The 24771-nt window shown below is 40.7% G+C and overlaps 4 protein-coding genes across 11 annotated transcripts in view; 3 read left to right on the top strand and 1 right to left on the bottom strand.

Annotated features, from left to right (window-relative positions):
- Positions 1–518: 518 nt before the first annotated feature.
- zcchc17 (zinc finger, CCHC domain containing 17) lies at positions 519–4827 on the bottom strand. Its single transcript, XM_034892337.1, has 7 exons — positions 4714–4827; positions 3585–3749; positions 2393–2493; positions 2210–2301; positions 2014–2114; positions 1719–1861; positions 519–1411 (listed from the first exon to the last, which is right to left on the bottom strand). The coding sequence occupies exons 2-7, from the start codon at positions 3721–3723 to the stop codon at positions 1241–1243; spliced, it is 747 nt and encodes a 248-aa protein (XP_034748228.1). The 5' UTR covers positions 3724–3749; positions 4714–4827; the 3' UTR covers positions 519–1240.
- snrnp40 (small nuclear ribonucleoprotein 40 (U5)) lies at positions 4826–12894 on the top strand. Its single transcript, XM_034892336.1, has 10 exons — positions 4826–5085; positions 5993–6122; positions 6235–6328; positions 7572–7737; positions 7943–8065; positions 9386–9506; positions 9611–9693; positions 11469–11530; positions 12100–12203; positions 12603–12894. Exons 1-10 carry the CDS (start codon positions 4975–4977, stop codon positions 12650–12652), a joined length of 1044 nt encoding a protein of 347 aa, XP_034748227.1. The 5' UTR covers positions 4826–4974; the 3' UTR covers positions 12653–12894.
- A 1917-nt stretch (positions 12895–14811) lies between these two features.
- nkain1 (sodium/potassium transporting ATPase interacting 1) overlaps positions 14812–24771 on the top strand; it is a 15098-nt gene continuing 5138 nt past the window's right edge. Inside the window, exons 1-8 of one of the 4 annotated variants that reach the window (XM_034891643.1) lie at positions 14812–15068; positions 15370–15734; positions 16669–16806; positions 16921–17001; positions 17594–17791; positions 17952–18012; positions 19280–19361; positions 19914–21615. In XM_034891643.1, the coding sequence (XP_034747534.1) occupies positions 15681–15734; positions 16669–16806; positions 16921–17001; positions 17594–17791; positions 17952–18012; positions 19280–19361; positions 19914–19923 (624 nt within the window). In that variant the 5' untranslated portion in view covers positions 14812–15068; positions 15370–15680 and the 3' untranslated portion in view covers positions 19924–21615. Of the gene's footprint in view, positions 15174–15369; positions 15735–16668; positions 16807–16920; positions 17002–17593; positions 17792–17951; positions 18013–19279; positions 19362–19913; positions 21616–24771 lie in introns of those variants that run through there. The other 3 variants (XR_004659311.1, XR_004659310.1, XM_034891642.1) reach the window with 3 other exon arrangements.
- The window catches only part of pum1 (pumilio RNA-binding family member 1), a 25912-nt gene continuing 24123 nt past the window's right edge, over positions 22983–24771 (top strand). For all 5 annotated transcript variants that reach the window (XM_034891640.1, XM_034891639.1, XM_034891638.1 and 2 more), the window contains exon 1: positions 22983–23210. The gene's annotated coding sequence lies outside the window, so the exon portion shown is untranslated. The remainder of the gene's footprint in view (positions 23211–24771) is intronic.

Genomic DNA, 24771 nt, shown 5'->3' with positions numbered 1-24771 from the left:
GCCACAATCTCACAACTCTGGTTGTGCAAGCTCAGGGTCATACTAAATGTACATATTAACTATATCTTGTACATTGTCAGGTACAAAGTAGCGAAGGGAGAATGCAAGAAAAGGAGCTACAGCTGGAAACATTCTATTTCTCCACAATCCAACAAGTGGGAGTTTTAAGACAAGGTCAGAGCAGCACAAAAGAAGCAAGATGGTAATTCCTTAACGTCGCCTTATCTGGTCTGACAGTTGACAGGGTTTCTTTGGAAAAGAAGAAAGCAAGATACTTTTTGCAACTTTGACCTATGGGTACATGACCCAACCTTGAATTCAGTTTGTGTTAATCCTTCACCTCGACTCAGTCCTAGCATGAGAAACCCTACCTTACTTGAAAACATTAACCTTAAAAAAGACTCCAGGGTGGACCAGCCCCAACCTGAGAAGTTCTTATGTTTGTGTTTTGGTCCCTTGGACTTACATTAAAAGCAGCATTATGAGATCAAGATCAAAGAACAAAGACATCAAGAGGCTTTTTTTTATCTTCACAAATAAAATTTAATGGAGTTAACAGTTGACATGCAGGAAGAGGGTTGTGTCTCCTGCAAGCAGTCCCCTGGAAGTAAGATACACAAACACACACCTACTGTATGTTAAACTGACAATAAGGGGCAGACAGTCTCAGGATATAATCATAGCTTGAAGTTCCTGTCGCGCTTATTTGTTCTGCATTACACATCCTGTTAGTCTTTACTACTTCCCATGTGTGTGTGTGTGTGTGTGTAGCTTTCTCTGTGTGGCTTATGTAAAAGGTTTTCTCATGTAAGATCCCCACAAAATTCTGCTTTAAGGTCTTCATGTCTGCTTAATTAAACCCCACAGATGTAAACAACATCTGGATCCCAAAAGCGATGGCCACTTTTTGTCATTCTGGTTACACATATTTGGTTACATATGTTGTGTAAACTCCTCGCTCTGAGGGGGAGCCAGAAGTAACTTCTGAACAAGTGTGGCTTGTCACCTGATTTTTGTAACCTATTTTGATACTTTACACTTGATAGGAAGTCTTAGCATTCTTTCAACATGGAGAGACAGTAAGGAAAACTTAAAGGATGGTTTCTATAATGAGCCGTCGGTGGAGAGATTTTTAAAAGATACACAGCTTGCAGTCTGTCAGTCCGTCTGTTGCTAACCACTTCCTCTTTTGGGTTTGATAGCTGCAGTGTGTGACTGAAGATGTATTTTTGGGGCTTTCTCAGCTGTGCTTCTGTGATCTGTGTTTCTTGTGTTTCTTCTTCTTTTTGTCCTCTTTGTCGTGAGTGTGCTCGTGGCGCCTCCTCTTAGATTTGCATTCGCCGCTGCTGCTGCTGCTGTCGCTCTCGGACTCCTTCCTATCCCTCTTCCTCTTCTTTTTCATTTTCTTCTCCTGGAGGATAAACATATAAGAGGAACATTACTTTTGTGTTGAAATAAAATGAAGTGGAACAAAAATGACAAAACCCAATTATGAAAGAAGCAGACAGCAGTTTCGATACCTCAAAACCAAATGACTAAACAACAGCATCAGCACCAAACCATACTGGAATCTTTCAAACAACACGTTTGACAGTTCTTTCATAAGCAACCACAGACACGCACTGACATACAGAGACGTGTGGGTTGTTGCAGGTGATGACTCACACCTTAGAGACACAAAATGAAAGGCGGAGAGAGATTAACGGTCACATATTTACCTTCTTTTTCTTCTTCTTTTTGTCTGAGTCTTGCTGAGCTGAAACAGTGGAGGTCTGCTGCTGCTGTGGCTCTTCCTCGTCCTCTTCAGGCAAAAGAGCGTACTGCAAGCCCGGAGCAGAGAAACAGTCTTTTGTGAAGTGACCTGAAAAGAGTAACAATCTATTAAAACTGCTGCACAAATTTAAAAAAGGGATTTTGAGCAAATTTCCCCCTAGAAATTATAGGAAACCAATACAGTTTCTGTGTTTTCTAATGATGATGATGATATTGTTTCCTTTCATGTTGTTGTCGTACCCTTGCATCCGCACTTTGAGCATGTTGTGTTGAGTACAGCCTCCAATGTGATCCTGTTGCCTGTGTGGTCTCGAAACTGCCTTCGGCGCCTTGCATCCTGCCTGCAATCACACACATATGATAGAACACAGACCTGTCCATAAACCTGTGCAGACACACATATATAACAAAATAAAACTACTAAGTGAGTACTTACTCTGCCATAACATTGTTTGGGTCCAAGTCCTGCCCTGTTCCCTGATTGACAGCTTTCATTGAGAAGGACAACTTCACCTTGTCATCCCGAATCTGAGAGACAGTGAAAAGAGCTGCAGTCATCCTGCTCACTTCACTAACACATGGTGTGTGTGTGTGTGTGTGTGTGTGTGTGTTTTGTTACCTCTCTCCCAATGACTTTAATCCACACCTGTTCCCCCATATCGACAACCTCTGAGGCATTCTCAATCCGTGTGGCTGACATCTCACTCACATGTACAAGGCCTGTATATGCAAGGGAATAAGTGCAGATATCAATACATAAAAGGCTACGCAGAAATTGCTTTCAAATGAGAATTTTATTTGTTTTGATGATGATAAAATAAATGCTTTAATTTCATCAAGAATGAAAGATTTAAACATTGTGTTTTCTGATCATTAGACATCTTTAAAGACATACAAAACGCTGTTGTCAGAATAGAACTAGTGCCTTTTCACATAACAGCCATTCTGAACTCCCAATTCAAACCAGTTCCAACTTAAACAAAATATTTTAAACTTAAAAAAAGAAAGAGATTATTTCCTCAAAACGTGTTAGAAAGTTGAATTTATCCCAGTAAACTTTGCTTAGTTTGCCCTCCAGTGGTGGCACCAGTTTTTTTTTTTTACGTGCAGGTCGAGATCAATTGTGCTACAACAAATCATGATCAAAAAAGTAATTGTAAATATAAATTATATTGATAAAGTCCCACATCAATCTGTTCCACTTGTTAATGACCCTGGCCAACTGCAAATCCCTCATGTACAACCTTTACTAGGATGTCATAGAACTCAAACTGGGTGACTGTACTAATATGTAAAAAATAAGTCAACATATTAAAAACATGGGCTTGCATCGTATACTTGTCATATGCTGTGGCATGCCCACAGACTGCAGAAGGCTGGCTACCTTACTGCCGGCAATCAGAGAAGGAATTCTGTGGAAATGTTGAAATCCTACTTTAGTAGCATCATGTAGGTGCTTGCAGTCTCTTGCTGAGACTGCACTGTCAGACTGACACAGACACTATGCACTAGACTCTGGGAAAGAGGGCTGCCTCTTGGTTGCAACCTTCTGCATTGCCTTTGGCTCTGGCCAAAGTCCCATCTCTGATGCAGTTGTTATACCTGGCAGAGAATGCAGATGTTGACTTGGCATATTTCTGCCACTGCATTGTCCTCGGTTTTATGTTTTCTTATAAGTGTCCATGGTACTGTGGATGTAATGGTTTTCACCCATGCAAGCTCTACAATATGCATTTGTGACTTTTCCCCCCTCTGATCTTTGTACATGTTTGCAATGACAGTCTATAGAGATGAAATCACTTTTTGCCAACCTTCCTTCTTGTATCCTGGTAGTCTGACAAAGGCTCCGTAGGTCTGCAGAGAGACAACCTCTCCCTTGGAAATGCTGTGCATTGGTGGAAGACCCTCCAGTCCAGCAGGCTCTTGTCCTTGGCCATCACTGTCAGACATTGTCCCACAGGTATTAATGAGCTGATCTAGAAGATTGATAATAAAACATGTAATAATCAATAATAAAAAGAGGATTTTTTTTTTCAAGATTGACATCTAAGGTTTTCTTTCGTCCATAGGTAATCCAGTATACAAATCCAAAAGGTAAGTGGTTGGGAGCAAGAGTTACAGAAAACACACATAACATCAATGTCTACTTTAAATCTCTGTACAATTTACATTTTAAAAGGTTATAATATATACTTCATAAGAAAAGTCTATAACAATATTTATTAAATATAGTGAAGACTTCAGTGCATCTGTCCAAACAGTCCCTTCCTTCCAATTTAAATTGAACCAATAAACCATAACCTCTTGGATTGCTGAATCATACCAGGAGGAATAACACTAAATATGGTTTGTAATTCAAGCAGTGTAATAGGGACACTATAATTAGGCTAGTTATACGTTTTCATAACTGTATACTGCGTACATTCTTAAACAAACAAACATTTTACATGATTATAAATGGTTTGAGTTTTATATTTTTTAGTATTATGATTTAAACATATATTAATACTTTTATATTACGACTTTAGAGGAACTCAACAACATGAAAAATAGTATTAATAATTCTCAGTGATTAACTGAAATTTAGCAGAGATGCTGCTCAGTTCTCTCACATAGATATACAATATAGTTGAGTAGGTTGAGATTCAGAGAGTAAACTGTGTGCAGAGGACTCTTAAATGTAGGCTTACTTAACTTTACATCTGTTGGCACGCTAACAGAGTAACGTTAGTTTAGTGAGCAGTGTGGCTAATGTTAGCCAACGTTAGCTAGCAAGCTAGATTTAAGCAGCTTCGTCTTCTAGCAAACTAATCGACAAAAAAACAAACAAAGGAATAAACAGGATAATTGGTCCGTGCTTGGAGTGTATATCCCAATAAATACACGAACGGTGCGCAATGTAGCACGGAGTCGGAGGAAAATATAAATGAATATTGTTACCTTAAGTATTAACGCAGCTGGTGCCGTTTTACATCCGGTGCAGATCAGTTCAACAACAAGCGATGTAAACCAATCAGTGCAGTCAGTGCAGGCTTTGACCAATCATACGCCTCATAGCCAGCGGAAGTAGTACCATTCTGCTCTTCGTTGGTTCTCCGTAGCTCAACGTCCCTCCATGAAAGACGTCCATTTATTATATTTTTTAAATAAATTCTAGCATTAGATTCAACGCCTTTGCTGATCTTTTTGGACTAATTCAGGATGATTGAACCTAAGAAGAGAGTGGCGGACACGGCGGTTGTTCCAACCGCGGTGAAGCGGCCCCGGACGGAGCTTGTGGCGGCGGCTCAGTCTCAGCAACTCGTGGCCATGGTACGTACAGAGTAACGTTATTTGTACCTGGTGACTAGAAAAACAGTCAAAGCTATTTGTTAAAGTCGTACAAAATACATAGGCCGTCGTTATTACTTGACCCACATGTTCTTAAGTGAACTAACTGCACTAGGAATGTCTTTAGGTGCATAAACATGAACCCCTGCATGAAACGGCAGGAAAAGAAAATAACATTACATCGACTCAAGTACAGGAAATACTGTGATGTGATGTATTAACATTCCACCGTGTTTAGCACTGTGATGAACAACAACTGGATCTTCAACTTGAATAGATAAGCTGATATTAATAATGTCAAAGGTCTTGTCATTGTTATGTACGCAGCTGCAAGCTTTTTTTGCTACACCTAGCTAAACCTAATGCAGTACTTTTGTAATACATCCTACATATGTGATGGTTATAATTTTTAATAATTTTTAAAAAGAGCATTTTATTCAATTTAATGTTCATTTTGGAGGCTGTGGCTTTCGATTTAACAATTCTTGCCATCATGGACTTTTTGCCCTCTTATTATCAGTTCACTGTGATAAACATCAATTTGACAGCTTACCTATTTAGTTATTATGAATAACTATTTATACTCAGCATAGCCCAGGCCATACTCGATCTCTATGGTCAATATTGACATTTAAAAGCTAAAAATTCCTATGACGAATGGTCTATATTAGTTTTGTAATTTAACTTAAATGTCAGTGCTCTCCCCTGGACAAACTATGTAAAGACAATGCTGTTTCTGAAGAACCTTAAACACGTTTTTGAATATTTCTGTAGTGCAATTATTAACTTACTGGTTGACACATGCCGATACTCATTTACCATGGAAAACTATTATTGGTCTGTTAGGCTCGAATTTCACTATATTTGACTTTTTCTGTGTCTTCAATAGGGTCCCCCGCGGAGCTCCAGCCTGCAGGCTCCCATTATGCTGATGTCTGGCCACGAGGGCGAGGTCTATTGCTGCAAGTTTCACCCCAATGGAGCCACGCTGGCTTCCTCAGGATTTGACAGGCTCATTTGTAAGCTATTAAGAATTAAAGAGACAATCTTGCAGTTCACACATTCTTGTTAAACTTATTCATGCTCCCAGTTACTGTGAATAATGTGCTGTAAACTTTTTCTTTGCTGCAGTGATGTGGAATGTGTATGGAGATTGTGACAATTATGCCACTATGAAGGGCCATAGTGGAGCAGTGATGGAGTTGCACTACAACACAGATGGCAGGTATGAATGATCACAGATAAAGTAAAACTTAAACTTCCTTCAAAATAATAAGCTTCATTAACAAATGGCTGGTCTGTGTTGAACACCTACGATATGGTATTGGTTTCATCCCGAGACTTGTGTTCATCCTGAGAGAACCTTAATGAGAATTGAGTGATTCAGACGTGTAACTATCGGTATGCAGAGTACACATTGCTTACTGGCCCGGACCAATCAGGGGCCCGAATCACTGGAAGACATTGATTGACAGCCGGGACCCCCTATCGCATTAGGAAGGATATTAATTTGACCCATTCTCACCTATGGTTCTCACTCCCGCTTGGTCAGTGGCTGCAGGTGGGACTGCACGTCGCAACAATCCCAGCTGTACCACGTGCAGCCACTCTCCAAGCGGGAGTGAGAACCATAGGTGGGAATGGGTCAAATCTATTTCCTTGTGTCTGATATGAAGACGAGGCGTTCATACAAAGATAGACGTCCTGCCAACTCGGACACATTTTAACATCAATGTATGCTGTCACGTTTTTTCACTATAAAGTTGCTGAAAGTTGCTGTTGTTTCCATCTTGTTGGCTGCATCGGGCGCACACATAAACACACACAATCACAATGCACAATGCAGGAAAAACCTTAAATGAGATGTACAGGATGACATAAATTGAGCACAGCTACACGATTGAAGGTGCAATGATAAGTTAAAGTGCAATAAGTACTTTATCAAACTGTTACATTGAGTGTAGCAGCCCGCCCCCCTGCTACTCCACGTGATGGCGCAATGTCTATGAGTAGGCTCGTAGAGACACATCAATTCCTGTTAGTATATAGAGGTTGTACCTTTTGTGTCCATTTAAATTCATTTGATATTATGATGTAAATTTTGTTTTATATGCATGCAACAGTAATAGTAATACGCAATCCTTGGAACCTTTTGAATGACAGCTGTCAGAATAAAACATGGTTATAGTAACTGCAAATATTGGCTTTTGGAAGCTTCAGTGTCATAAAGTTTGTAACATTATTCCGCTATTCATCACTCATGTAGGTCCAAACCAAGCGCTAGCAAGCAAAATTGTGCAATCTATTGAAGGATAACACAAAGTTCCCATTTGTTAAAGTTTAATAGCTGGCTGAGATAATTGGCAAGAGACATGTCAAAGTCATACTTTTCAATTAATGGGTTAGACCAGCAGGTTGATACATATGTCTTGAAAGTCGACCAACTGTTTTCTCGCTGTGTATTTCAGCTTGCTGTTTTCGGCGAGCACAGACAAGACTGTAGGTGTTTGGGACAGTGAAACAGGCGAGAGGATCAAGCGTCTGAAGGGCCACACCTCCTTCGTTAACACCTGCTACCCAGCCCGCCGAGGGCCCCAACTCGTCTGCACCGGCAGTGATGACGGGACAGTCAAGGTGAGATTTCCAGCTGCCAATTAATGTAAATAAATAGGCTTGTGGCCCCAACTCACTCATCTCAATCATAGATGATGTTTTGGAAAATGATTATGATGATGATAATATTATGTTTGTCACAAATTTATCTCAAATACTCCAGTTCAGTTGTTTAGTCTGATCAGGCTCCTGTTTATCTTTCTTCTTGTGTTTGTCACTGTTGTAGCTTTGGGACATTCGGAAGAAAGGGGCGATCCACACTTTCCAGAACACCTACCAGGTGCTGGCCGCAACATTCAATGACACCAGCGATCAGATCCTGTCAGGAGGCATCGACAACGACATCAAGGTACTGGGCTCCAGCACACACACAAAACCTGGGAATTATAATAACGTCCTGGAAAGCTTTTTTCTTTTAAAATATCATGATCAGGTCTAAGAGATTCAAATTAGGTTTTAAGACTTCAAACCATATTGTTGATGCTAGCTAAATTTGGATTGAAAGGAAAAAAATCAATATCATAATAATGTATGGTTGTCTCTAACAATGAATTGACAATAGTATTTTCTGAAAGCACCTGGGGAAAGCTTTTAAGAGACCTATCAGCAGGGCTTAAATAGGTTGTTCAGTGACTGCCATTGCTGGCATCTCAAAATTGTCTATTTATCGCCCAGCTCTGCTGACAAATAATGATCATAGAATCATCACCTGTGAAAAAGTCATGGAAATGAATTTGGTAGTAGAGATATAGGACACAGATGTCTAAGATAGCATGGCCAGCATTGTGCAAGAAATTTAAAAGCTTTTACATGTCATCAGTGGGCTTACTTAAGTATCTGTGGTATAGATAGATAGATAGATAGATAGATAGATAGATAGATAGATAGATAGATAGGAGTGTGTGTGTGTCAGGAGCATGTACCCAACTGGTCAGAAAGTCAGAATACTCAGATACAGATAATGTTTTAATTTGTGTTTCCTGCTAACTGGATACCACTGTCAAATCCAAAACTTCTTTGTTCAAAGGACATTAATTTAGTTATAAAATACTCAGAAGCTGTACAAAAAATACATAAAGTAAACAAACTATAAGGAAACCAAAGTAGAAAAGCATTGACATGGTGTTGTGTTGCTGTGTTCTGTATGTTTTTCCTAACTACCCATCCTCAATGAATTACAAGAATGACTGCAGATATAAAACAATGGGATAGCTGCAGCAACAAAGGATTGCTCACACTTCTGTTAAAGGTGATGAGATCATTCATTTAGGATGCGGTGCATTGCATTTGAAATTCGGCAATAACAAAGTGTAAAATAAGGCGCCTAAATACAGTATTTTGTTCATTTAGTTCATGTGCAGCTGATCTTATAAAATGGTCAATTCACTGCTTCATCCGCCTCCCTCATCTTTTATATTGATACTCAAGAATTCCATTTGTGTTATATGTCTCATTCTTTTACCAACAAACCTTTCTGCAGGGTCCTGTCAGATTTTAAACTTAACGTTTTTAATGTGCTAATGTGCTGCAAGAAGTTTTTTTCTTTTTCCCCTAGACTTAAACCACAATCATGACAACTGGTTCTACTCGTTGCTCTTCACATTTTGGTCTATATACTGTATATCCTGTTTTATAAACCCTGCTAACAGCTGGATTTTGTGTTGTTTAGGTGTGGGACCTGAGGCAGAACAAACTGATCTACAATATGCACGGCCACGGGGACTCAGTAACTGGACTCAGTCTGAGCTCTGAGGGATCATACCTTCTCTCAAACTCCATGGACAACACAGGTGGGAAGTTTTTGTGTATATTCAGAGTATAAGAACGGCCTTTTCTCAGCTCAGAACACTGAATGTTCCAAGGCTAAATCCTTGATTTGTCTTTCTTTGTGCAGTGCGTATTTGGGATGTTCGACCATTTGCACCCAAGGAGAGATGTGTGAAGATTTTCCAGGGCAACGTTCACAACTTTGAAAAGGTGACATAAATAAAGATCTGACCCAGTATGTAGTCTACATGGACTTACAGCACTGAAACTTCTCTCCGTTGTTGATACTGTAACGCAGCCAAAGCTAAATACCACACGCCACCCTTCAAATTCCAGACAAAAGCCCCCATTTGTAACAATGCTTATGCTAACCTAGGCTCATTGAACAACAAAACACAGCTTCAAAAGGCTAACCTAGCCGGCCAAATTATTTATTATATCTCCTCTCCCTGCGTATGTGCCTTTTTTAAAATGAGTTTGAGACCTAAGGTGGACTAGATTAGTGTATATCTTTAAAACTTCTAGAGGGATTGAACGGTGTGTTTACAAAATGAGTTACAATTCCGTTATAAGAAAATCTCCCTTCAATCAGAAAACAGTCTTTTTCTCAGTGTCTCTATCCAATAGGGTTTTCCTTTTGGTGGCGTGGCTTCTCAGCTTCAGCCTGCAGCGTGCTTGCTTCTAACTTCCAGAATCAATCTCAATGTGAATCTCCTCCACTCGTCTCTTCCTCAATAAATCTCTCCCACCTGCCCCTCGGGCCAGGTTTATAGCGCATTCTATTAACCCTGAAACTCTGAAGCCAATGCTGGGAATAACGTCACACCCGAGTTCCATTCTTCCCATTTACAAGATGGATTTTCATTGTTTTTTATTATTATTATTATTATTATTTTTATTAGCTCTAGCTAGCTTAGCCATTGTTAGCAATGCCAGTTTATAAGAACACATTACACTGTTTTCGTGCATACACACAGAGTAACAAAATTGTCCACAGATAGAATATGGGCCGCGCTTTGTGTACAACTGATTTAGTGGGACACAAAAAACACAGAAGTGCTTATAACTGTATGTTACTACAGCTTTCACAACTGTTGATGCACAAAGCAGCCATGTTTGGATTTTTTGCACGGGGTACACGGTGGTTGCCCAAGTTTCGAGTTGGGAAATCTGAGGTCATGTGTCCTGTTTCCGACTTTGACCTCGGAAAATCTGAGTTGGAACGTGCTGTAAATCAGCATCAGACAAACCCACCCCCTCCAGTGACCTGTTAATCTGACCCTGCCCATCAGCTAACCACTCCCACTTCTCTAAAGACACTAGACTGATATAACAATACCGTCAAGGGTGAAGGATTATACTTCTCTGTATAATCATTTTTACCACCCAGCAGAGTTTGCCACTGTCATTTTCAAAGATCTTCTTTTCTGAAAAAGGCATCGAAGCATGTGCATATGTGACTAACAGCTGCAGTCCCGCAGGCGGTGTTTACGCCTGTTGTCGACCACGGTTCCACAACATCTCCTTTCATCCTCACCCTGCCTCACCCATCACTCTGCTGTCCTTTCTGATAGGGCTGCACGATATGAGGAAAACGTGCAATATGTTCCTTGCGATAAATAAACAGGTAGTGTACTCAGTTCTGCACTTCTGCTGCTGTCAGTACTCTGCTAAAATACAAAAAAATGCCTGTTGAATTTAAAACAAGTAAAAGGAAATGCATCCTTTTATTGAATAAATTGAACATGGAATTAAATATTAAAGACACCACTAAAAAGAATAAAGTGCAGTTTTCTACAGATAGTTTCTTTCAAATGGCACAATAAATCTCTCTTACCAGATACGTTTATTGTGCCAGTTAATATTGCGATGCAGATTTAAAAAAAAAAAGAAAAGTTCATCTTTACCTTATTAATGTAACAGCAGCTCACATGTAGAATGCTTGTGTCATCTTGCTAATACAGTTTCCGACTTCTGTTTTTCAGAATTTGCTGAGGTGCTCCTGGTCTACGGACGGCAGTAAGATAGCGGCCGGCTCAGCTGACAGGTGAGAGGCAACAAAACAAACGTTCACACCTCGTACACATGCTTGCGCACGCACATACTGTATGCTAAAGGTTTATCTAGTTTGGGGGAAATTCATTTTGTTACTGTGATTATGAAATAGTTTCATCTTTCAGCTTTTTTTGGAGAGAAGAGACTTTAGTCAAGACTAAAGTCCCACTTACATGTTTGAATATTATGTTGTCTTAATTGACTTTTCTTTCCCTTTTTTTAACAAAAAAGGGTTAAAAAACAACACAGGGATAGACAAATATTTAATTAAATTGTGTGTATAAAAAAAATACATAGATTGTTACTGATTTAAAAAGAAAGAAATTAACTCTTTAATAAGACATACTGTACCAACATATGAACAACTATAAGCAAGCTAGCTGTTATATTCTCTGTGCAATTGGCCTCTTTCAATTTCTCTTAATCCATCAACAACATAACAGAATAACTTAATATAAATACACAGCACAAAATGTATTTTAACAAAAATATCCTAATCATTCAGTCTCAAATGTCTCAGCTCTCTCACACCAGGAGTCATACTGTTGTCTGTGTTTATAGATTTGTGTATATCTGGGACACCACATCACGTAGAATCCTGTACAAGCTGCCGGGCCACGCCGGCTCAGTCAACGAAGTGGCATTTCATCCAGAGGAGCCTATAGGTGAGTCAAACTACTGTTTTAGTCTCAAGATGCATGCTGTATGAATGGAATAGAAAGAGTTATGCAGAAATCTTGAGCAGAGAGCCAGGAGATCTGGAGGGAAAATCATTTTAATATTCATGTGATTTTTGCCAGAATGTGCTTGTTGCCCAACCCTCTTGTGTTCATTTGACATTTTGGGTTAGTTCACCTCAAAGAGACAAGACATACTCACTGACATTTACATGCCACGTTATGTGTTCCTTTCTTATGCTTTGCAACTACATTACTTTTGTTAAATAAATGACTTTGTTTAATTCTTTAAAAGTGTAATAGCTCATATTTGTCTTGGCCCAAAAGCCCTGTTATGACACTTAACGATAAGAAATTGATTATCTTTCTCTTTGTCTCCTCACACAGTGCTGTCTGGCTCCAGTGATAAAAGGCTCTACATGGGAGAAATTCAGTAGAGTGTTTGTTAACTTGGATATGTGTTTGTGTGTGTATATGTCCTGCAAGCGAGTGTCCTGCCTTAGAAGTGGATGGGTGGTGTTTGACAGAAGGTTAGGAGTCTCTGTCATTTCATATGCTTCAGCCTTTTGCAGAACAACCTCAGGATGTGTTTGAAGTTTATCAGTCACAACAATCTCCACAATGACTTGTTTTTTATTCTGATTTGTTTCTTTTTAATAAACTTGAGTATTAAACTTGAGATTATTTTGTCATTATGATGTCTTCCTGTGTTATATATGTAGTTTTATGTGCAACATGCTGCTGGTTTTATCTACCAGATATGAATACAAATAAGCAAACTGTTGAACAATGTGATCCGTTTATGCACAGATAAAACAAGTTATTTTATATAATTCATCCACTACTTTAACCTGTTTCCTTTAGGAATACAAAAATATCTCTCAATCTATCTATTGTAATAATGAAGCACTAAGTAGAGTCACTGGCATTTTTCCTCAAGTCTTATTTCACGACAAACATGGGTTTTCTTAGCTAAGTATGGCTTTTTGCTTATGGGTCACTTCATCTATTACAATGAATTATTTTGGAGCTTTGCTTTGTAGTAAGGCAAGCCAAGTTTGTTCAGCACCTTTTCAAACATGAATATACCAAAGTGTTTTATATAAGGTGGAGAAATGCATTTAAAAACATTGAAAAAACACAAGTTGAAATAGAATAACATGAGATTAATCCAGGTATACAAAATGTAATAGACTAGCAGTTATTGTGCAGTTACATAGTAAGGTCCGTTGGGGAAAATACTGACCAGCAAGTCAGAATTCAGGTTAAATAGTTACATGTAACTATGTAATAGTTACAATACATGTAACAGTGTTATGTAATTTAATTACAAAATAAAGGTGACTTAGCTGTTACAGTTACTGGGGAAAATGTGTTAGCAAATACAGTTACCTATGAAAATGTGCATGATTACATTAGGGGTTACATATGAATATTTTTTGTAAAGAGCTATGTTGAATAATTTTAATTGTGTTGGCATGCAGGTTATTCATGTGCTCAATGTCTTGTGCCATTTCCAGCCACAGCCGTCCTCAAAAATGTGGATGTTCAACCTCCGGAAACATCTGCATATGGGTCACTTAGACATTTCCATTGCACTCCATTATAGACAGAATACCAGTTCAGATCAGTTGCATTGTTTTTTTTAACCAGGGCAGCAGAATTTAGATAACATTATGTGCTTCCATAATTGCAAAAAGGTTCTCCAATGTTTTCTCAGTTAGTTTTTTAAAATGCTATCAGATTAGTAAACAGAATGAGCCTTTGGAACATTGGATGAATGGTTGCTGATAATGGCTAATGTAGATGTTGCATTAAAGATCAGCTGGTATTCTGTCTATAATGGAGTGGAATGGAAATTTGTAAGTGACCCCAAACTTTTAACCGGTAGTGTAAGTACCTTGTTAACTTACAGTACGAATTGCAAGCAGTCATATTCAATGAAGAAGGGAAGACATGTCTTCATTGTGGCACAGCGGGATTATAGGCTATTGGAGACTTGTTTTAGCCCCATGTTTTGCTTAGTGCATTAAACAGAGGTGCTGGAGTCTGACTTTGTGGTGGCTGTTCTTCCAAATTAAAATTATTAAATCTTAATTCATGTAATGAAGGATTTTAAAAGGAGTTTGACAGTAGTCAATGTTGATTGCTGCTGTAATGTAATTTTAAACATTTGAAAATGGTTATCAGTTGAAAACATTGAATAAAAACTTCAAAAACCCTCAGAATTAATTAAATGAGATACATTACTTTAATAAAGTAATTGATACTACTACTACTACAGTACTGCATGGTAACTTCCAAAGTAACCTTCCCACCCTGCTTAAATGTTCACTATTAGCTAGAAGGTTTGGTTTTTCATCATCTTTTCATCATGTTTAATTTGTTTCAAAGCTGACTTTGTAACACAGTCGCACTGCTCATGCCATGGTACCTGAGATTAAACGAGAATGTAAATTGTGTTTCTTCCGCTCTGAATAACTACAGGCTGAGGAGACGAGCAGCAGGAGTGGACCCCGGGCCAGTTGCTCTCTCCTCCCCGGCCTGTGTCAACACTGAGATGGTAAGTGGGAGGTGATTATAGACTATCGGAACCTTCCTCGCCACCGCGAGCCCCAGTTTCTTTTGTACTCCTTTTCGAACGCCTCGCGGGGCTGCTGCTCGGCCGCGCGCACGCACGCGGGTCTGCAGAATACATGCAGCTCTTCCTCGAGGGGGTCGCGGTGACTGTGAGAGCCCCCACCCGCTTGTTTCTCTCTCTCTTCCCCCCGGCTCCGCCTGCGCCCGCCCCGGCAAGGATTGTTGACAAAAGACGCTGCGAGACGGAGCGAAGGAACCCGGAGCCCGGGACTGGTGAGCAGATTCGCCCGTTAACTTAACTTCTTTCCCTAAACAGTTGGAAGAAGACGATTGGGACGGGGATAGGGGGCACGAGGACTCTTCCGTTCCTAGAAACCCGTGAGTCAGAACGGGCTGCTTTGTGTCCGTAGTGAATTGCATGTAGCCAAACGTTAGCCGTAGTAACACTGCGGGGTCGCCCCCTCCTCCCCGTGTGATTCGATATCATATGATGCTAATTTCCATCTGTAGCCCGGGGCAGATTATGACAGCTTTCCGTCTCTCTTTGTGTCTTTGTGTGTCCCCTCTCCGGAAGGTGTGGCCGAGGTGATTCGGTTGTTGGAGGTGGTCGGACCGCAGCAGGCCGGTGTGAAGTCGACGCCCCCCCCCCTTATACTACCCTCTCCTTGCGATTGGTATTTACCGACAAAGCCAGCGGCCAAGATGGATCATTCGCTGTGAGTGAAAGGGCCAGACCAACGTTACAGGAGGCGGCGGCGGCCTTGGACAGGTCTATTTAACCGGGAATGGTGTAAGCTGAGACGGCCAGGCAGTCTGGATCTGACCGGGGACCCGTCATTCCCCCGGAGCCTCCGCAGCTCCAAGCTGCGTCCTGAGCCCTCCAAGATGGGGAAGTGCGACGGAAGGTGCACGCTGCTGGTGATATGTTCACTGCAGTTGGTGAGTGTGTGTGTGTGTGTGTGTGTGTGTGTGTTCACGTGCACGGTCAATGCTGCATCTTCTCACTCATCATGATGATATAATTTTTAGAGCAGCGTGCTACAGACAAACACACACACACACACACACATTGTAATCAATTTGTGTCCAGTCTATCTGTACAGACAAAAAGCTTTGAGCTGCAGCTGCTGGGGTGCCTCGCCACATTACAGGCGAGGGTGTGTGTGTGTGTGTGTGTGTGTGTGTGTGTGTGTGTGTGTGTGTGTGTGTGTGTGTGTGTGTCTTTGAAGCAGTGGGAGCAGGGCAGGGGGTATGCTTTGGTGTCAGGGTGGCCTCTATGCCTGTGTCAGAGGGGTGATAGCCCCTTTCTGGAAAAAACATGTGAATGTTAAGCACAAGAGGGACAAGGAGCCCCTGTCACCATCTGGTCTCCATTCTTGAATTAAAGTTAGCTGTTCCTTGTGCCTTCAAATAGCTTGAGACTATCCCTCTTAAATCTAATAAGTGTGTAATATGAGACAGTATCAGCTATTCCTGTAGTAAGAATGATGCAGGCACAGAACACAGCTGTGTGAGGGCTAGTTATCACGGCTATTGTTTGCAAGGCTGATGAGCTGTTGTGTGGCAGGGGGATTTGGCCCATAGATTCTCATTAGTTTGGGGGAGCTTTTGGGGGGGCTGCTCCTCTTTTACAGTCACTGGACTGGCTGGTGCTCCAGGCAGTTACCATGGAAACAACTGCGGCAGACCTGTCTATGTGTGTGTGAAAACTAGATCACAATGTGTGTTGTGTTTCTATGTGTGTCATATTTGCATATGTCCTCGGTTGTGTGGTCTCGCGTGCATGTGTTTTTTTCTCTAAGGTCTATGTGAGTGTGAGTGTATGTATGTATTTATGATATGTGTATATATGACCCCTCCCCCTGTCCCCTAGGTGGCAGCCCTTCAGAGGCAGGTGTTTGATTTTCTGGGCTACCAATGGGCTCCCATCCTGGCCAACTTCCTGCACATTATGGCCGTCATCCTGGGCATGTTTGGCACCGTGCAGTTTCGCTTCAGATACCTTATCTTTGTCAGTATATCCTTCCCCTTCTGATGATGCAGAGCTCCTATTTACTTTTTATTGGTAAAGCATGAGTGTGCAGTTACACTCTTTGAGAAACTGATCTCTGCATTTGTTTGGCAGTATGCAGTATGGCTGGTTCTTTGGGTGGGTTGGAACTCGTTCATTATCTGTTTCTACCTGGAGGTTGGAAACCTGTCTCAGGTAAGTGCTCGAAAATCACTTTGTTGAGTTACATTATTATAATTAATTAATTGTTTAAGTCCCTGGTTTCTCAAACTTTGGTCTGTTTGCATCTTCTCGTTACAGTCTGCATGTATCTGCATGCTGTTACCAGTTTTCCTGAATAGTGACTATTCCTTCTCCAATTGTTTCATTTGAACACTTTATATAGAACTATCCAGCAATTTATTAGAAAAAAGCACCAATATGATAGAATTAACCCTTATTCTGTGTTACAGGAATATGTTTTTTCTTCCCATCTTTCAATCCCAACCCATAATATTTACCTAGTTACCCCTTAGTGGGGCCCCGACCCCCGAGTTAGGAACCCCTGATTTAAATCTCTGTACATGGCATGCTAAAATGTCAAATATTTTTTGGTTCCAGCTTCTCAAATCTATGGTTTTGCTGCTTCTCTATTTTATTAATAGTATTTTGTAAATTGTGCTCTGGGAAATTGCAATGGACATTTCTCACAATTGTCTGACATTTTGTAGACTAATCAGTTAATCAAAAAATATAATTGACTGAGGAATCAGCAATGGGAATAATCGTTAGCTTTGTATGTATTCAGGACAAGGACTTTCTCATGACGTTCAACACATCCCTTCATCGTTCGTGGTGGATGGAGCATGGTCCTGGTTGCCTGGTAACGCCAGTGATAGACTCTCGCATGGCCCCTGACGACCACCATGTCATCACTGTCTCCGGGTGTCTCCTTGACTACCAGTACATAGAGGTGTTGAGTTCGGCCATTCAGATCCTCTTGGCTGTATGTATCTAACACACAAATTATCATACACTGCGTTTGTTTTGCGTTCATAAACATACAAAAAAAATGATCTAAACATTGTGAAACGTGTTTTGGTTTGCTGACCCTCAGCATTGTACTACAACAGTGACCTAATTTCTGGTTATCTCTCTTTTAACAGCTCTTTGGCTTTGTATACGCCTGCTATGTGAGCAAAGTCTTCCAGGATGACGAGGACAGCTGTGAGTTCTTTTGTCTTCTCCTAAAAGCTTGTTGATGTTCTTCCAGCGCCTTGCTCAGCTGATCAGGTTTACTTGTCATCCGTAGCGTTGGATGTGAGCGCTGTTTTAGCTCATTGTTTTCTCCTGCCTGAGTCATGCTGTGCAATATCATTGCAAAGGATACCCTCTGGGCGAGCTGAGCGCTCTATCTGTGGGTAGTATTAGAGATGTCTGCAGGAAGAGTCCCACTGTCAACAGTGTCCGTCTGTCTGCTGGCTGGGGCTTGTCTGCGGGATTGGGTGTGCCATCTGTGTGTCTAAATGTCCTCCTCTTGTGGCTCTCGTGAGTGTTTCACTCTAACTCAACAGGGGACATTAAGTCCTGTACTTAAAATATGACATCATAAGCTTGATGTCCTGTAAAAGGAAGTTTTTTGGTGTGTATACGATGTCTCAACAGCACGCTATGTCACAATTATATGTATGTTAAAACAAAGTGGTGGTGATTTTATATGCCGACCGACACTGGATTTCGAGGCTGATGCCGATATTATTATAATATATCGGATAGTTTGAAAATATCCAGTAACTATGGATTAACTTTCATCACAACATAAACATACATTTTGGACAAGCACCCCTTGCATTTGTAGCTATAATTTATTGGGACCAACATATGTACTAAGTGGGATTAATAAAAAAATAAACTTTTTGGCAGATAAACTATGGACCATAATACTGTTTTATGAATTAACTTTTTCTTCATCTTTTGCATTACTGCTCTGCATTGTATTGGCCAATATATATAATTGATGCCAATACAGCTGCAATAAACTAATAACGACCAATATTTCAAAGAAGGAAAGAAATTATGGCAATACAACATTACAGGAGTATTTTTATTAAAAAATGTCAGATCTTGCATCTGGAGAAAACAAATTCCCAACTTGTGGTCAATATCTCCACTGAGGCAGAAAATCGGGGCTATTTTCTTTTTCAGATGGCGCAACAGGTTTGTTCATCTGAATCGACTGAGAAAGACTAGAACAATGTATCAGTGACATAGAAGCAGTGAGAAAGATAATGATGTATCAGTGAGTCTCTGCAGCTTCTGATGTCACAGTGGGTTTACAGTGGTATCAAGGTATACTGAGAACATTATGATACCTGAATAGATTTTCATGTCAAAACAGAATCTGATCTTGAAATGCAATGCATGGTTAAAAAAATACAGATTTAAGGGAAAGTGGAATGATGTCATCCCTTCTCTTTTATATCTACTTTTGAAGTTGATTTCATCGGTGGCTTTGACTCATATGGCTACCAACCTCCTCAGAAGTCCTCGCATCTGCAACTGCAGCCTCTTTACACGTGAGTGACAATTTTAACATTCAGAGTTTTTCCTCTACTTTGTTCTCCTCCTTTTTGATTGTTATGTTGATTTTTTGTCCTTTAAGGGGTACTCCACTACTCTTGCACTTCTTAAAAAGTTGGGGCACTCACAGATAAAAGTACATGTAGGCCAAAACATTTGGAGTTTTAGTCCTTATTGTGGATCAGGCTTCAAATATGTATACTTTTATTTCCTACAATGCAACTCAACAAACCCCTAATTTAGCCTCCTAAATTCCCACTTCTTTAAAAAAAACACACTTACGTTTTTAATGCATGTGTCTAGTTAAAAATCCTCAAGCCCAAGCCAAAATAGCCCTAATGACATTATTGGGGTTATTTCTTTTTCAAAGATGGGAAAGCTCCCTCCAGAGCCACAGAAAGCATATTTTCCTTATGAGGAGTAAATCAAAATCCATGTGTAAATTCAGTGGAGGGCTCCTTTCATGCAATAATATCAAAGTACAGTATACTGTAACACTGATGTCTGACAGTGTGAATTCCCCTGATCTCATCCTCTTTGCTTCCCAGGGCTGGTTAACCGTTGGTAGCGCCCCCTTCAGGCCAAACCCTGACGGTGTCACTGTGGATGGAAAGCGGCGTTTGCCTCAACTACACCCACTCTGTGTCACAGTTTACCGGAGGAATGGACTTACCCCACCCAGAGGGAGAGACGTGTGTGCATGTGTGCTTGAGTCTGAGAAAGAGAAACACAATCCTGAATAGAATGTACAGAGCTCAGGGAAGAACCAGCATGCCAGGTGGTGTGATAAGAAGAAGGAGGGGACAGGGAGGAGAGGAGATACAGAGAACAAGAGCTGGGGACACCTCTGTCAAATCACAGAAGACACACTTCACTAAACTGCCAGCTCTCAACACTCCTGTGTGTCTGTGTGTATGTGTGTATGTTTTTTTTTAATTTGTTTTTTTTTTTAAAGAATGTTTTGGGCATTTTTGGCCTTTATTTTTGACAGGACAGATGAAGTAATGAAAGGGGAGAGAGGGGGAAATGACATGCAAAAAAAAAGGCAAAACTTCACAGGACTAGCTGGTGCTTTGTGGTTGCACCATGGACTCTACCACTTGGTGTCCCTGTGAATTATTATTTTTTGGGTGCTTGTGTGTGTGTGTGTGTGTGTGGGGGGGGGGGGGGGTACATTAAAAAAAAGGAGGCACGGCTCGTACCTGTTGTCATTTTAGAATGTGGTAATGTTGAACTAGAGCAGTCTTAAGATTCCCATAACGATTCCCAAAGCCATCTTCCCTTCAATGCCATTAAAACCACTGTTGACATTCAAGCTTTATACATTACCAACCCAACTTGCTGAGGTAGTAAAACAGAGCTGGTGGAAGATAAACTGCTTAAAGGATTAGAATGGCAATATTTTATACATTACATTATTTAACAAAACCAACAAGTTAATCCGTCTCTCAAAACAGCTTGTGTCTCTCAGGCCATTAGTTCCTGGAAGTGTAAATTGTTTAAAAAAAAAGAGTAATGGAAATATACTTTAATTTTAAAATAAGTAAAAGTTTTTGACAACAATGGATTTCACAGGGGAATGAGGTTCAGTATATCAGGCTTTGGCTACACAGACAGTAATTGTTAGTAGAATCAATTTCTTGTTGGTGTTTGTCTTTTCATGTGATTTGTTGACAATAAAAAAATATAGAATATCACCAGACAAAAACTTTAAAGTTCTGAGTTGCCTCAAAAATCAAGTCAAATTTCCAATGTCACAATGTTTTGTTTTCTGGAAAATGAATTCAGACCATAGGGATGCAGATGGATTTAGAATCAGGCATTAGTGTCTATGGGGGAGGGCGCGGGGTACTGTGCATGTAAATAACCAGCGAATGATTGGTGGTTCCATTTAGAAAAGAGGGTTTTATTAGGGGGTGGGTAGGGCTTGCGGAAGATGGGTTCACATCTAAGTTTTTCTTCATACCTGTTTTATCTTGCTCACTCTTTTGGGATATCCTCATGTTGCTCTCTTCTGACCCATCTGCAGCTAATTCGCTCCATCATCTTTCTCTATAACTACATTCACCTCTGCAGCTCATTCGCTGATTTCCACCGGAACATGGTGATATAGGAGACCTAAGAGAAACGTACTGTCACGATGTAAATGGAGTCATGGAGAGGGAAGAAGGGAAATTGATATGAGGTGAAGACCTTATTGGGTGTAAGGAGAAGTTTGAAAAAAAATAAAAATACACTTTCTACATTAAATATGACTTCCATTGTCATTCGCTGACACATTTGGCACACTGAGTGTGGCTAAAGGTTAAAAAAAAGTGAGTGATTTCATTCCTAATATTGGTCACATTACATTAATATGTGGTTTATTGGGCACAGAACTACATTTTTGCAAAATAGTATGGTAGATTATACAAAAAAATGCACTTTGGTGATCTGGTATTGTACAATGAGGATTTGATTTGACAAAAATATGTAATGCTTTTTTTTTAGGGAGAAAGCCCAACATTACAAAATAACACTGATATTCATAAAGAGACCTTTTTTTACGCATGCAGTGCTAAATAGTGAATTTACTGAAACCCTTTGATTTTTAATGGTATAAATCTGCAAAGATGCGATTCTTGTCAAATGCATTACATTGGAATGTCATCAGCTATGACAAAAATACCACTGCATTCTTAAAATGACTCATTTTTGCTTATTGTTTAATAGAAAAAGCAGTCATTATGTATACATGTTATAATGTATAATAGTTTTTACTAATGGTTGACTCAGTAATAATTACAGGTTAATTCGTAATAACTACTTTTGTAGCATCTTTTTCCGCCATCAAAGAAAAGAAATCACGTTGAACATTAAAACTGATCAATACAGGAAAAACACTTTAAAATGATGCTTGTGTAAGTGGGATGCAAGAGATAGTATACTAGTCTGTCTCACCTTTTATGATGAATAGAAAATGAATAGGCTATGTGACTGCGACTAATAGGCATACACTTTAGGCTATTTGAAATGTCCATATGATTTCCATAGATTTTCTTACATGGCTGCCATAATCTAGTTGCATTACGTCACCCCTCACACTGGTTTGAAACAGTGTTTACTCCAGTCTGCAGCCTTAGGTTCGCCGCTGGCATCTTACCAAAAAGATAACAGCGTATTTACAATTTTTTTTATTTGGGCCACACGCTCCCCTTTTCACACGCACTTACATTCCGGAGATGTAACCGAGCGCCCAGCAGCTGGAGCTTCACACTCGCTGTCCGTGTGGCGCAGCACGTTGCCATGGCTGCCAAGCACCCCGTTACCGTAGAGACCGGTGCTCATAGTGTACAATCAACCCCCAAGGAAATCACGTAATATCCCCGTAAACTAGCCTACATCTACAGCGTTTCTATTGTAGGTATCACTTACGTCCAATGGTGAAATATAAATACACTTTTTTATTGCAACTAAATATTGTAGCCTAATTTTTTTGTAGAGTTTATTTTAGTGACTTGAATTCCTCCGTTCCAAAAAGGCTCCACGCTTGCAAATGTCTCTTTTGATCAAGGCTATTTTTTACTCCATTGACACATACTGTGAATTAACTAAAAAATATATAAATGAATACACCTCACAGTACGGACAGACTGTAAACACATAACAAAGAGACCGGTCCGGTATGACCCTCCCTCCCCTCCCGGTTGGCGCAATGAACCGCACGCTCTCTCTCATCCTTTCCCGTCATGCAGCGCTCTTGCCTGCTCCTCCGTCGACTCAAGCCGCCATGTTGTCGGAGTGAAAGCCTGGGGTGTCAGAGAGAAACTGGGGCTGAAATCCGCGTCCATCCACCCTCTCCGCCGGTGAGTATTACCTCTTCCCCAGTCGCTGTAGCAGGGGACATTCCTCATTCACGCATGGGTGCGGGTATTGTTGCAATGGCGGCTCTGAGAGGGGCTAAACAGGAGTATTTCGTGTAGCAGAAGAGGCTCCCTCTTTTCTGCTGCCTGCCTCCTTCCTCCCGTTGTGTGGGTCTTCCGCTCCAGACAGCTCTCGGGCCTTTGTTAGCATCCGCGTCACGGGGATATGTGGGTCTGCAGACTCGGCTGACAGGTAGGGACTCCCGGGTCTCTATTAATGACAATATGTTTATGCTAGGGCGCCACTGTCGCTGGTAAAGACGTTGTATGGTGCCCGTGTTTGCCCACCGGTTCGCCCGGGCTGAGTTTGTGTCGGGAGGCCGTGTTATTGTTGGTAGACATGGGCATTGAACCCTCCAACACCGATCTGGCGTGTGTGGACGCAGATGCATTGAAATGAAACTCCCGGTAACCGCGACGACCCTTTCCACGGAGCTTCTACATATCCTCTTTCGTTTTGATGTGTCATGTCTGTTAAGAGGGACATGTTTGATCTATGTTGAGACACCTAACGTTATCCCCTGCTAGCTGCATGTTCCCTGCTTGTTTTGTCACACCCCTGTCTGTGCCCGGTATGCGGTGGATTGACCCCCGGTATTGAATAATGATTAACCTAGTTAGATCGTGGAACACAATGCATGTTTCACTGTGCTGGGTTAAACTTATGCGTTTCCCTTGTGGGGAATGGTCACAGGCAGTGTTGTGGATTTCCGGGTGTTTCTCTACCTGATCTTGAGCTGTAGCAGAGGAAGCTCTAACAGTTCCTTGTTCTCAATGAAGAGTGGAGAAGGAAATTAAACGGAACGCATTCCCTAGCTACATGATCGATCACTTGGCAGGCTGGTTTGTTTTTATCTTTAAGAACCATTCAGTCGGTCAGCTCCTGTTATTTTGGCTATATGGAGGTGGTGTTGCACAGTGGTTTCAGCAGAGCTGAGAGTAGGCTGCATGCATTTGTAGGTTCATAATGTCAGACAGACTCTGGCAAACTGTATATGGCTCAGTGTAAAAAGAACGGCTTGTAATTTCCTAATGGCCTGTAGGGACAATAATGTGAAACTGTTCATTTTAAAAGAGATTAGAGCTGGTTGGATCAGAAGAGGTTGTTAAATAAAAAGTATATCCCTCTGACTGATGACAACCGACTGAGGTTGTGTCGCCCAATATTGGCCACGGCCACCAAACAGTGTGGTTCATGCGCGTTGCATATTTCTTTAGTTTATCATTGCTCATATAATGAAAATCTGCCCACCACCCTTTACCCGGGTTAGATGACAGAGGGAGCCCATCTGACATCTCAGTTTCTCTCCATTTCTTGGCAAATAAAGTCAGTAACCTTCGTTGTGCAAACAGTTATATAATTAAATAGTTCCCATTTACACAATACTTGTAGATGCATGTTTAGGTACACCTAGCTTAAAGTACACTACATAACATTCTAGAGGATGAAGTTTGTGGTGGTATTGAACTTTGTGTCTTAAAGAGACACCTCTTAGTAAAATGC

The sequence above is a fragment of the Etheostoma cragini genome, chromosome 14 (genome assembly GCF_013103735.1).
Source record: "Etheostoma cragini isolate CJK2018 chromosome 14, CSU_Ecrag_1.0, whole genome shotgun sequence".
Lineage (NCBI taxonomy): Eukaryota > Metazoa > Chordata > Actinopteri > Perciformes > Percidae > Etheostoma > Etheostoma cragini.
This window is presented reverse-complemented; position numbering and strand designations above follow the sequence as displayed.